This window comes from Hyperolius riggenbachi, chromosome 12 (assembly GCF_040937935.1).
Source record: "Hyperolius riggenbachi isolate aHypRig1 chromosome 12, aHypRig1.pri, whole genome shotgun sequence".
NCBI lineage: Eukaryota > Metazoa > Chordata > Amphibia > Anura > Hyperoliidae > Hyperolius > Hyperolius riggenbachi.
The window spans coordinates 107,325,504-107,339,928 of record NC_090657.1 but is presented as its reverse complement, the minus strand read 5'-3'; the positions used below and the strand labels follow the sequence as shown (position 1 = coordinate 107,339,928).

General features: G+C 43.2%; 1 protein-coding gene across 1 annotated transcript in view; it reads left to right on the top strand.

The window, feature by feature from the left end:
* The window catches only part of KPNB1 (karyopherin subunit beta 1), a 49,520-nt gene that overhangs the window by 29,802 nt on the left and 5,293 nt on the right, over positions 1 to 14,425 (top strand). Inside the window, exons 11-18 of the mRNA XM_068263605.1 lie at positions 1,452 to 1,643; positions 3,193 to 3,323; positions 5,083 to 5,230; positions 5,314 to 5,385; positions 7,789 to 7,933; positions 9,325 to 9,407; positions 10,908 to 11,015; positions 13,190 to 13,333. Coding sequence (XP_068119706.1) covers positions 1,452 to 1,643; positions 3,193 to 3,323; positions 5,083 to 5,230; positions 5,314 to 5,385; positions 7,789 to 7,933; positions 9,325 to 9,407; positions 10,908 to 11,015; positions 13,190 to 13,333 — 1,023 coding nt within the window. The remainder of the gene's footprint in view (positions 1 to 1,451; positions 1,644 to 3,192; positions 3,324 to 5,082; positions 5,231 to 5,313; positions 5,386 to 7,788; positions 7,934 to 9,324; positions 9,408 to 10,907; positions 11,016 to 13,189; positions 13,334 to 14,425) is intronic.

Genomic DNA, 14,425 nt, shown 5'->3' with positions numbered 1-14,425 from the left:
TGGTGACTGCAGCAGGAGAGGGGATCCTTTATAATACCCCGCATGCGCATAAGACCATTGTCACTGGTGGTCCACCTGACTCGGTGATTTGCTATCCATTAGGTGGTGTTGGTGGGAGTGACATACAAGAGATTGCAGCGCTGGTCAAGTCTTTTTAATACAGTACATGAAGTCCCCGACATTGCAGCGCATCGGAGGTTTGTATTAGCAGTTGTTAACAAGTCAGGAACTCCCTGCATTTGGACTAATGCTTCGTACACACTTGCGATAACTATCGTTTGCAAAGAACAATAGTTACCAGACGAACGATATTTGAAAGATTGGTATGCAACGATGGGATGCAGCGATCATACACATTTTAACAATAGTTCTCGCAGAAAAGAACGATCAGAAGGAAATGTTGCGCATATGTATGTATGTATGTATGTATGTATGTATGTATGTATGTATGTATGTGTGTATATATATATATATATATATATGTTACACTAGATACAAATATGATTGTTAACTTGAAAACAAAGTTTAATTGAAATGAGCAATGTAACAATCTTTACGGCCGCGCTACAAAGGAAGTACTGAAGCTGGGCAGAATTCAACGCAGGCGCATTGGCCCTTGTAACGATCGTTCTGGGCCGATGTCTGTACACACTATAGTTTTGTAACGATTGTCGGTAGATATGATCCGTCAGGTTGGATATTTCCATCTTCCCGATGTCGTTCTTTTGTCGTTAGTGTTAATGATCGTTGGGTAAAGTTCTTTCCCCGATTGTCGGTGGAACGATCGTTAATGAGCTGTTTCAAACGACCATAGTCGCCAGTGTGTACGCAGCATTAGACGCTGTGAATCTCTCACTCACTCACTCTTGAAGGAGAAAAAGTGAGTCTTATTGTCCAAAAAATATAGTAGATCTGCACTTGGATTGATAGCTTAAAGTAAACCAGAGACCTCCAGCGCATGCGCAGAAGACCGACTGACTCAGTTACCGGAGCTGATTGCGGCTGAACAGAAAACCGGAGGATGGTAAGGGACTCTGACATGCTTATGGAACTTGAAGAAGCCCTGGATAAGTATCAAATGTTTAGTTGAAGCAGTCTCTGGTACACTTTGAACTTGAATGCATCATCTGTGAAACACTGCAGTATAGACGTAGGAATAAAATAGAGATGACTTCATAAAATCTGGATAACACATTTATGACTGCACTAGTAATCTGTGAAACTAATCTGTGAAACAGAAAAGCCATTTTGTATCAACTACTTCCAGTTTTGTAATTTGATTAATTCAAGCTGATTTTGTTGGGTCCTTCCAGGTTTGAATTATGAATAATAATTTATATATGTTTCTATGACCACATGAAGCATTCTCTAGAACAAAAATGTAGAAGTGTACTGGCTGGAATGTGTTGCACTGAAAGATAACTTTTTTTCTTCTTCTTGCTATGCTGCAGGCAATGCCCACTCTAATAGAACTAATGAAGGACCCCAGTGTGGTGGTGAGGGACACAACTGCCTGGACTGTTGGCAGAATATGTGAGCTACTCCCAGAGGCAGCGATCAATGATGTTTACCTTGTTCCTTTACTTCAGTGCCTCATTGAGGGCTTGGGGGCTGAACCCAGAGTGGCTACTAATGTGTGCTGGGTAAGTTTCTGTTGGGTCTTGCTTTAATACACTTAATGGCTTAATACGGGTTCCTGGTATGCTTTCTGCTTGCCTGAACACTTACACTGTAGATGGTTTAAGGCATGGGTGGGCAAACTCTTTGATTCGAGGGTCACATCGGGTTCTCAAGGATTACCGAAGGGTCGGAACAGAATAGGAGTGTTGGTGAAAAATGGCTGTGGCCATGTCAGGATGTTGGTGGAAATCTCCCAAAACCGCAAAACAGGCAAAGTGACCCTAGTGGTAATTAGCAGTTTCCTCCCTCCTCCATTCCCCCCCCCCTTTTCACAAGAGAGAAAAAAATTGCAGCAGCCAGTACTCTTTGGTGCCAGGGAGGAGGCGTGCCCCTTCAGACAGCAAGATGCCTAATTCCGCAGTGTTCCACAAATTACACATATTGTGGCATTACCCCACAAAATATACCAAATATATCAATGTTTCCCACAAAATTCAATGTTCACATAACATACACGTAATGCGGCAGTACATCCCACAAGATGCATGTAAGGTGCCAATGTTCCCACAAAATACACACATTTGACATAATTTCCATCTTCAAAATACACGAGCAAGTTTTTTTGTTTTTTTTTTTAAATCATAAATACACAAATAAGGCACCCCTTAAACACATTAGGCAGTGTTCCCCTTTAATTGATGTGACCCCCTCCTACCACCAAGATACTGTCGCTTAATGCATTGAAATTCTACTGATCTAGCAGGTGACTCTCTGCATCCAGTGCCTCTCCCTGATCTTCACCCGTCTCACGCTGACAGGCAGAGCACGGCTGCTGGAAAATTGCACCAAGAGCACTGCACTGGAGGCGCAAATAGTCTACAGTGCAGGGCTTCGGATACCATTTTCCTGCAGCCCTGCTCTGCCATAACTCATATAGTCCCACGTCGTGGAGGCGAGCTGTGGCCCATCAAATTGGCACAGTGTCCGTAGTGCACAGCAACTCCAGTTCACCTTGGGGGGCATTGAATCTGGCCCTGCATTGGCATGCTGGATGAAACATCCTGGTGGGCCGTAGTTTGCCCACCTAAAGTTTGTGTCCTCTGCATTTGGCTGCAGTGCACTTAAATGAATATTGTGAAAGTGTTCTTACTTTCCAATGGGCCCTTTTACAATGTCCACTGTGGAAAATGTATATGCTATTTCCAGACAGTAAATAATATTGCCATTCATCAGGTGAATGTGTTGACTCCAATCCACAGTAGCAGCGGACCCTGGAGGCATAGAACACTTCAGTGCCTTAGATTCTGTACGGTTTCTGCATACTGTGATGTAAACCTAATGTGAGAGTCTGGCCAGTTAATACTATCTACAAGAAACTGTGTTGGAAGTGCAGTGGAAGCCTACTTAGTGATCAGGGGAAATTGATTTCAATAGTGGGGATCATGTGACTGCTCCCCTTCAGTAAATATGGGTGATGCACTCATGCCATTGTAGTGCTGGAAAGTTTTCTCCTTTAAACTCCCTAGATAATCTTGCATTTGAGTGCTTATTCCAGCTTTGCTTATATTTAAGGCCTTCTCCAGCTTGGCTGAGGCTGCTTATGAAGCTGCAGATGTGACAGATGACCAGGAGGAGCCTGCTTCATACTGCTTATCTAGTTCTTTTGAGGTCATTGTGCAGAAGCTGCTGGAGACCACTGACAGGTGAGCTGTCTTTACGCATGTAGTTATCAAATGAAGGGGAGTACAGGTTCAGAGGCTTTGGACTGTTCACTTCCATTGTAAGGCCTTGCATACTACGCAACAAAATATTAAAGGCTTGCGGTCTCATGATGACAAGTTCATGCACCACACAGAATCTAAGCTGTGTTGATTATGAATTTCTGAAGACTCTCTATAATCTTGGTTATTCTTGACCTTAACCTCAGTTATTCCTGATTCGGAGTTGAAGATTTGGAGTGGTAACCAGGTAGCAAAAGTTTACAACTCTCACCTGGAGCATATCAAAATATGTTGAGAATTGCTAAAGGCATACTGAATGTTTGTGCTATAGCTTTAGTATTCACTCAGGAAGGGAATTTTGCGTGAATCAGGGGGGTTGGCCCTAGAGCTGCGCAGCCGCACTCGCGGCCAGAGGAAGCGGCCATCTTTCGCGAGGCAAGAGAGCCCGACCTGGGCCGTGGGGTCGGGAGCCGGCCAGGGGGGGATAATGAGCGGGGGGACCCGGCGGATAAGCACGGAGGGAGCGGACAGTGTCCTCCGTGCCTGAAACGACGATACAGGTAATTCACTTTTTTTCCACCGTTGGCCTCGTAAGTCCTTTAATCGCTTCCGTACCAGGCTAATTCAAATCCTTGCCCTGGTTGGGGCCTATTATCCCTGCCATGGCATACATTTTAATTACCCCAATGATTGCAACACTGTCCTGCAGCTGCAACCCTCGCACTCTGTCGCCATGACGGCAGAGCTCCATGAGGTGGCCAGGAGCCAATTTCATTGGCTTCTATCACTGTGATCCATTTACATTGACTCTGTGTCAGGATCCAATAAAAATCGGCACCTGACTGGCTCAAAGTTCAGCTGTCATAGTGACGGCTGAGCTAGTGGACTTCAGCGTTGGGAGTGTCACAAGAGGTGAGAGCGACGGGTCCGTGCGCAATGTCTGTGAGCTCCAATGTTTGTACCAGCTGCTCTAGTCTTTAAGGGGCCAGAGACTGCTGGTACTCAAGTGGTTAATAGATATCAGGAGGTGCCTGAAACGTTTTTTTTTTTTTTTCCCTTCAAACTGTCTTCGCTACATGTGAATTGCTGATCCAGAACACAAAAAGCTGTCTAAATGAATCTATTTTTTGTGATGCAAGTTAAAGAGACACTGCAGCGAGAATAAATCTCGCTTTAGTGCTTATATTCAGCAGGGGCACGTGTGCCCCTGCTAAAACGCCGCTATCCCGCAGCTAAACGGGGGTCCCTTACCTCCTAAATCCCCTCCGTTCTTTGCGGGGATCTCTTCCGCATTCAGGCAGGGCTAATGACCGCAGCCCTGCCTCACGCGCATCTGTCAGTGCGTATCTCCCCCGCCCCTCTCAGTCTACCTTCGGTCAGAGGGGCGGGGGAGAGGCGGCGGTGCGCCGCTGATAGACGGCACTGAGAGGGAGGGCTGCAGCCGTTAGCCCTGCCTGACGAGCACCAAGTTGGTCGTAGATTTTGCGGGGGAGGGGGGGGTGAAGGGACCCCCCCGTTCAGCCGTGGGATAGCGGTGTTTTAGCAGGGGCACACATGCCCCTGCTGAATATAAGCACTGAAGCGAGATTTATTCTCGCTTCAGTGTCTCTTTAATGAGTCAAAAATCCATTACTTCCATCACTGTATAACAGAGCAGTTTCAGTGGAAATGAAAATGGAGGTAAACTTTTTACTCTGTCAAAGTGGCAATTGAGCAGCTTGTCTTTCCTCATGTTCTTTAGACCTGATGGACACCAGAACAATCTAAGAAGTGCTGCCTACGAGGCCCTAATGGAAATAGTCAAGAACAGTGCCAAGGACTGCTATCCTGCTGTGCAGAAAACCACACTAGTGATAATGGAGCGGCTACAGCAAGTGCTTCAGATGGAGGTAGGAGTGTGAACATCTGCTGCGTGAGACGTAACCGATTTACAGCCAGAAACGTGTTCTTATTTTTTCCACCTCTTTTCCAGTCCCACATACAGAGCACATCAGACAGGATACAATTCAACGACTTGCAGTCCCTCCTATGTGCTACTCTCCAGGTAAGTGTCCTCAGCTACTGTCAGCCGCCGGAGATAAGCAGAGTACGGTGTCTAAGGATGACCAGTTCATGCACCACACAGATCAACTCTGTTGATTATGACTTTCTGAAGGCACTTGTACTTAAAGGTCATTACTAATATTTAGGTTTTTTTTATTTTTCTTCTGTCCTAAAAATGCTGTTAATCACACATTTCATCAAATGTCTTAGGAAGTCTTCCTAGAGAGCCTCTGACATTTTCATGTAGAAATGGCTCCGGGCTCCTTGACATGGTTACTTCCTAGCAGATACCTTGCCAATTACATTTAGAGGGAGATTAAAGGACTGTATGCCTATCAACGTGTTCTATCTCATTTTCAAGCAAGCTGCAAAGGGCTAAAGATATTCTGACCATCATCATGTGTAGTGTATGAGCACAACTGAGATGATGAACTCAGAGGTGCATTTTTAGCTAGTTGAATCCTTCTTGGTAATCTTGAGCTAGTCTGGGGTGGGTGCTCGTCTTTAAATACTGGATATATGGATGCAAGTGGTGCAGGGAGCACCGCATCGAAAACTTCATCCCTCTGTCCCTTGCTCTGGTCCTCTTTATGTAGACACATCCCTCTTATCCCTTTTTCTTTCTGCAGCAGCTAGCCATATATTGGTACACTGCAGCTGCCTGCCACTGTACAGCTCCTTCGTCTTTCTGCTTTAGTGGTTTCTTACTGTCCTTACACGTCCAAAACTGAATAGCTGCAGGCAGCTGCAGTGTATTGATGTATGGTGAGCTGCTGCAGGAAGAGACGGGATGAAGAGGACCCGGCGTGATGAGGAGAGGGGTGGCAGGATCAGGTACAGTACAAAGTGGCAGTGTAGTGTTAGTGCTTTACAGTGTAGTGTTAGTGCAGTGCTGTGCAGCTTAGCTGGTGGGTGCATCAGGGATTAGTGTAGCTTAGACACCTTTGCTTAGAGACAGAAGTGGAGGCTAAAGGTCCATAAGACGCCCCTCCACTATAGATGGATCAGCTTTAGGTTATTTTTTGAGCCTCTAAACCTAGGTGTGTGTCTTAGGGCCCTTTTACACTTAAAAAGAACCAGAGACTAATAACCCTCATGTATTTTACCATATATATCAATGGGAACATGAGTCAATGCCTACTCTGCTCTTTGTTTCATTTTTCACTGCTCAGCTTGCTTATCAGCCCTGATAAAATCCCTGACTGAGCATTCAGTCTGACTTTGCCCAGTAATTGTAGCAGAATCAGGCTTCTGTGATGTCTTTTCAAGCCCAAGCCTGCCCCCTCGTGGCTCTGCTTTCCTGCTACGAGGATACATAGCAGGAAAGCAGTCACGAGAGGGCAGGCTTGAAAAGACATCACAGAAGACTGACTCTGCTATAATCATTATGGGGCAAAGCAAGGGCTGATAACAGGGCTGATAAGCAAGCTGAGCAGTGAAAAATGAAAGAGCAGAGTAGGCATTTACTGTCATGTTCCCATTGATATATATGGTAAAATACATGAGGGTGCTTCGTCTCTGGTTCTCTTTAAAGCTCCACTCCAGCAAAAAAAAACACAGCAGTTCAAATCTGACAGAACCAACAGCTTTTGGACTAGTCAATCTCATGGGGGGATTCTCAGGGTTTTCTTTGATTTTTAGAAGCATTTCCTCAATGGCAGTATACTTGCCAAAATAGTAAGATGCCAGCCTCCCTTCACTGTTACACGATTTTGGCAGTTAGACTTGGTATCTGCCATTCAGGAAATGCTTTTGAAATCCAAGAAAACCGTGAGAATCCCTCATGAGGGGATGGACTGTTCCAAAACCTGTCAGTTCTGTCATTTTAACTGCTTACTATTTTTCATTGGAGTTGTCCTTTATTGCATTTTTGTTGCTCTTTTACTCCCATAGCTGTGCATTGTGAAAAAAAGGTTTACACTGTTTTTTGTTGTTTTTGCTAGCGGTTTTAAAAGCGCTGCAAAAGCGCTTGTGTAATGAAATCCTATGTGAGTGTTCTCACATGAGCAATGAGCTTTCTTTTCAATTGCATTTTCTGGGCGATTGCGCTCCAATGCAAGGTATCGGAAACATCACACAGCTTTAAAAGCACAATTATTTTTTTTGTGAGCATGTCAGGCAGATTTGCTTTAAAAGAAATTCAGTTCCATGTCAAAGAGCGCACTACCTGTTTGCGCACACAAAATCGGAAAAAAACAACTCAATTGTTTTAAAACCACAAAAGTCAAATCTCTCACAAGAGCTTAGTGCTTGTGATTTTAGGGTGAACTATGCCATAAAGGACCCTTCTAGTCTGGAGTGTTATATATTTCTAAAAATATGGCATTTACCAGCTCATAAAGAACAGTAGGTTAGTGTCAGTGCATTGTCCAGCTCACCACATTTGTCTGACTTTGTTTTCCAGAATGTGCTTCGTAAGGTGCAGCCCCAGGATGCACTGCAGATATCGGATGTGGTAATGGCTTCTTTATTACGCATGTTCCAGAGTACAGCTGGATCAGGAGGGGTACAGGAAGATGCACTTATGGCTGTGAGCACTCTAGTAGAAGGTGAGGCCTGTCCAGGGTTTTAGGTCTAAAGTTTGGCACTTATTACACTGGATTCATCTGGACTGCTTCCCCCTTAATCATAAATTCGACTTCTGTTTCCCAGATATTAATAATTACTTGGGTCCATAACAACCAGATTCTAAAATGGGAGATAAACACAACTGCTATTAACCACTTAACGACCGCCTAACGCCCATAGGCGTCGGCGGGTCGTTAGTGGTATAGCATGGAAACGGCCGCTCGAGCGGCCTTTCCATGCTAGTTCACGGAGACTGTCTCCGTGAACAGTGTGCGAGCCGCTGATCGTGGCTTGCACGCATAATGTAAACATCCGGGGAAGAAATCCCCGCTGTTTACATCACACGGCGCTGCTGCGCAGCAGCGCCGTGACGTAGATCGGCGATCCCCGGCCTCTCATTGGCCGGGGATCGCCGGCATCTGATAGGCAGAAGCCTATCATATCCGGCGCAGGACGGAACTCCGTCCTGCCCCGCTCACAGGGTAAGGGAGAGGGAGGGAAAGCCGGGGAGGGCGGAAAGTGCTGCGGAGGGGGGCTTTGAAGAGCCCCTCCCCCCGGAAAGTGCGGGCAGCCGGCGGCGATCAGACCCCCCCCAGCAGGACATCCCCCTAGTGGGGAAAAAAGGGGGGGGGGGGAGTCTGATCGCCCTGGCTATTTCCTGATCGGTGCTGCGGGCTGGAGAGTCCACGCAGCACCGATCAGAAGAAAATCACGTGGTCCTTAAGTGGTTAAAGAGGATCTGTAATTATAAAAAAAAAAAACCTCTGGGGGATACTTACTTACCTTGGGAAGGGGAAGCCCCTGGATCCTAATGAGGCTTCCCCCGTCGTCATCCGTCCCTTCACTAGCCTGCCTGGATCCGCCAAAGTGTGGTGAGGTAAAGATTTACCTACTGCGATCCTGCGCAGGCACACTAGCCGCTCCTTTGGGTTAAGGTGGAAATATCCAGACCCGATCGATCCGCAGGCAAGAGTCCTTTTGCGCCTGCGCAGTAGAGCGGATGCGATAGGGTTTGCCCATTTCTGCCTAACCCGAATGAAGAGCTGCTACTGAGCCTGCACAGGATCCCAGAGAGGTAAATGGATCAAGCCTTATCTGGGGAGGTTTCAGGGGAGCCAGAGCTGAATTCCCTGCAAGGGGGGGGGACCCTCATTGGGACCCTGAGGCTTCCCCCTTCCGAGGGAAGTATCCCCCAGAGGGATTTTTATAAGAGTCTCTAAGAAATCCTAGCAGAGTAGGTAGTACCTGATGAAGCTAAGAGAAAAAAAAATTGCCATGAACTCGATCGCTGGATCTGTTAAAATTACTTGACTAGAAATTTTAATTTCCATGAAATATACATTTTAATACATATATTCTGCTTTCTTTTTAGTACTTGGATCAGAGTTTCTGAAGTACATGGAGGCATTTAAACCTTTTCTTGGCATTGGCCTCAAGAACTTTGCAGAGTATCAGGTGAGGTACTTTTCTCCATCAGTTTGCAAAATTCCATGAATGCAGTGTTTTCTCCAACCCCTTATTTACTGAGCACTTCACCAAGCTTATAGGACTCCTGAAGTAAGGATATGGAGGTTGCCATATTTATTCCCTTTTAACCAATTAACCTTCCTGGACGTAAAAGTTGCGTCCAGAAGGGCATGTGCGCTTCCGCGGTTCGTTAGCCAGGCAATCAGTGAATCGGGCTATGGTGCCCAATCACTGATTCCTCTCCCCCGCAGAAAAAGCGACAGCTTCTCTCTGAAGCCTCGCTTTTTCTGGTTCCAGCGTCCCTCTAAGCGTACATGTTATGCGTAGTGACGCCACGAAACTCATGGCTGCAATCTTGTCGCCAAAAAGTAAAACTACACCTAAATGTAAATATAAAAATAATCATATATTTACATTTAAAAATGACAATTTACATCCCACCCTCCAAAAAAATACCCACATAAAATGTTTAATAAAAAAAATAAAAAATTACAATAAAAAAATGTAAATATTTACCTAAGGGTCTAAACTTTTTAAATATCAAAGTGAAATGTGTATATATATATATATATTTTTTTTAATTATAAGCTTGTAGATAGTGATGGATGCAAAACGGAAAAAATGCACTTTTATTTCCAAATAAAATATTGTCATACATTGATAGGGACATAATTTAAATTGTGTAATAACCGGGACAAATAGGCAAATACCATACGTGGGTTTTAATTATGGAGGCATGTATTATTTTAAAACTAATGGCCGAAAACTGAGAAATGATTTTTTTTTTCTTTTCTTCCTGTTAAAATGCATTTACAGTAAAGTGGCTCTTAGCAAAATGTACCCCCCAAAGAAAGCCTAATTGGTGGCGGAAAAAAAGATATAGACTTATGAATGGGAGGTGAACATTGCTTGGCTGCATAAAGTGAAAACGACTGAATGCGAAGTGGTTAAGCAACCTATGACAGAATGATTAGCACGATTTATTTTTGGTTGCACCGTGGCTATAATGTGCGAGACAACTTTCCAAGGCTGTTGCTGTGATTATCCAGCTGCTGCTGGACTATTGCACCGCCATAGGTTGCAACCTGCCTTAAATGTAGCAGACTCGTACCAGCACAATAAGTTAATTTTTTTTCTATCAATTTTTTGTTTCATATGCTGGTGAGATGGTTTTTACTGTCACGTGACCCCAGTCACGTTTTACGATGTCTCCCTATCACCACCAGAGTCTGCTTTAAGTTTTGAGATACCGTTGATCTATTCTATTTAGCCAGGATGCCTGTGACAGCCGCCTGAAGTGACAATTAAGGCCTTTAATGACCTCTGTCTGCTAAAGAATGTTTCTCCTAAGTATGGTGGAGGTGTGTAACATGTTGTCAGAATATGCAGGAACCAAGACGCTGTTTGTTCATCTGTTAGCCAATAGATGGTATCTTCCTGATTCAAAACTTCTTGCTTTTACCTCATTTATTAAACCTTTTCTTTCAGGTGTGCCTGGCAGCTGTTGGCCTTGTAGGAGATCTGTGTCGGGCTCTGCAAACAAACATTTTGCCATTCTGTGATGAAATTATGCAGCTTCTTCTAGAAAATCTGGGGGTAAGAAAGTTTTCATATTTCTGGTTACAAGTCTGGCTGCTTAATAGACTGCTCTTACTTGCAGGCTACTGTGATCCTGAAACTCAACTTGACACCTTATCTTGGGTGAGGATGACTGGAGCGTTTTATTAAAGCTTTTGATGCTTGTACTGTTTTACCTAAAGACAAGGTCCTCTCAACACACTGGACCTGGGAATGCTGTTAGCGCATTGTTTTATTGTGTTGATTGGATCATGCATTGCACCTCTCTAGTAAAAATGTGGTGGTTACACTACTGTTTTTATGTAAAGGTTGCTAGACCACTGTAAGCAACAATACATATTTGTAACAGTTACCCCTCCATTGAAATAATTGGAACACTTAGGGCCTTTTTCCATTGCACAGCTGAATCACAAATCGCTAGTGATTTTTAAATTGCTAGGGTTGCTACTTTAGCATAGAAATCATGAGAAGTATTTTCCACTATAGTGATGCGATTTGTAAATCTCAATTGCTTTCTGGAGCAATTGCTTTCTGGAGCAATTTTAAGAGGGATAATGCAATGGTAATGAAAAATCACAGTTGCATAACAAATTAAAAATCACAATCGCTGGCATTTGTGATTGCTAGTGGAGAAAAGGGCCCTTAGATCACATGCAATTTATGTAACAAAATTATTCCTGTAGTTATGTACAAAGAAAATACAAAAAAATATATAGAACAGGGTGCTATTAAGCATTAAAAAATATAAAACAAACGTATTGGTTGTCGAAATTACATTAGCAAAAATATAACAATGTCCGCTCTGTTCCCTTTTTAATTTTTTTATAAGTGTCTAATTTCATTTTCTGGATTAAGCAGCTCCTAACTTAGAGACACTGAAGCGAAATTTTTTTTTATGATATTATTTGTATGTGTAGCACAGCTAAGAAATAAAACCTAAAGATCAGATACATCAGTGTAATTGTTTCCAGTACAGGAAGAGTTAAGAAACTCCAGTTATCTCTATGCAAAAAAGCCATTCATCTCTACTACTTTCAAAGTAGTGGAGAGGGCTGTCTAATGACTTTTATTATCTCAACTGTAAGTGAACAGTTTTCTTTTATCTTCCAGAGGAGAGGTCATTAGTTCAGACTGCATTCAAAATGATTCTTTCAGAGCTGAGTGTTGTGTAATCTGCACATACTATAGAATGATGTAATGTTAGAAAAAACACTATATACCTGAAAATAAAAATATGAGAATATTTTCTTTGCTGCTAATCTTCTAGTAATTATTCATAGTACACAACCAATTCATTATATCATATAATTTTTTCGCTTCAGTGTCTCTTTAAAATAAGTTGCTATCTTTCTTTTGTAAAGAATATTTGTTCCACTCTTGGTTGCATACTTCTATGTCCATCACCTGAACACTTCCACTTTCTAGTAAGACTGGCTACTTTAGTTTCCCTACTTTACCACACTCTAAATCAGTGGTCCTCAAACTAAGGCCCGCGGGCTGAATGCGGTCACCGAGGCTTTTTCACTGGCTCCCCAAACACAAATGTATAACTTATAGATGCAGCTCACTGTAGCTTTAGATATCGGCTGGCCACATATAGAATAGCAGTGTTGGCACCACACCCATCCATACTGTAGAAGCCAGTGTGCAGTCATTTGCTGGCTTCCAATCCAATCCTGCATCAGGTGACCCTGCTGTCCAACTGGAGGGCAGGATGTCACCTGTGTATGCTTCACTGTCTGGTGCACAAAGACGTTCTTCGCGCGCCGCATAACTGAATGCCTCCTGGGAGGTCTTCTCCGGGCATGATTGGGGGGAATCCATACCTAGATTCAATGTAATGTTTTTCAACATCATTTTATGTATTTTCCGGACCCCCAGCAGTCTGCAGTATGTTGACCTGGCCCTTGACCCAAAAAGTTTGGGGACCTCTGCTCTAAATCATGCAAGAATTCACCAGATAGTGTCCATTTTCACACTGGGGAATGCAACATTTTTCACAGGCTATTTTTACATTGTTAAATAAATCAGTTATACAAAATTTCAACAATATTATATAACCTCTTGAAAAATTGTAAAGCAACAAAAAAATAAAAATCTGACATGTATCGTCTATCTAGTTAGTATGTTGAAATGTCTGACTTTTGGCACTTAGTAAATGAGTAACCTCTGCAATCTGTCTGTCCTTCCAGAATGAGAATGTTCACCGCTCAGTAAAGCCTCAGATTCTGTCTGTGTTTGGTGACATTGCTCTGGCTATCGGAGGGGAGTTTAAGAAGTATTTGGAAGTTGTGCTGAACACGTTGCAGCAGGCTTCTCAGGCTAATGTAGACAAGGTAGGTGTCAAACTTTTTTTTTTTTTTTTTTTTTTTTTTTTTTTCCGGTGATAGGAAGAAAAAGCAAAATATTCTTTAGAGCATATTTTTATGAACCTTTAATAAAATATTTTTTAATTTGTGTAAAACTTTTTTTTTTAATTACACATAAGTGGACCACATTTTAGTAGAACACCAAAACAGGGTGTCTGTTTTCCACACTATTTCAGCTAAAGTTTATTTACCTGTTCTAGGCAGTTGGAAATGTATGTTTTTCAACCCATGTGAGGTATGGTATGGTTGTCATTTGCAACAATGCCAAAATCATCCTTTGTACAGAAGAGGCTCGAGTCTAGCATACATGTGATTGAGGTGCCAGGTTACAGAATATCTGTGATTTTACTGAAATATTTTACTATCCCCAATATAGAATATCTAAAATGTACAGTGATATTCTACTGAACCTCTGTACCCTAATTCTAACACTACCCCCCCCCCCCCCCCCCTTAGTATCTATGCCTTACACTAACCCCCCCCCTTCCCCCTTAGTATCTACGCCTTACACTAACCCCCCCCACCCCCCCATTTACTCCTAACGCTAAACCCAGTAATTAACCGACCAAGCCAGGCCTGTAATTTAAAACGCCAGAAACTCCAGTGCACTACTGCGCAACCACTGCAGGGCAGTCCAGTAATGAAAGTGGACGTGACCTCTTGCATTGGACAGAAGGAAAACCTATAAATACACCCTGTATGTATTTAGAGAGTTTAGCCCGTCTAATTCCCCCTTTATCTGTTACTAAGCGCAAATGTAGTTTGATCCTTTCTTTGTCATCTGACTGCCACGGTAGAGAGCCCATTTAACACAGGATGTTAACAATATATCTGCTTCCATGAACGCAGGAAATAGAAAAACTGCAGATTTATTGCATGATTTGTATTGGCTGTAACAAATGTTTTTCTTTAAAGGTTATAATGCTGTTGCTTATCTATTAGAGCTGAGATGAAGTTCAGGTCTGCTTTAAAGCCTGTACTTCTGTTCTCCGCTCAAAATCCTAAGCCTACTGCCATCCCTGCAGAGTTCCGTTAGGTAGTAGTGGAACACTCTACCAC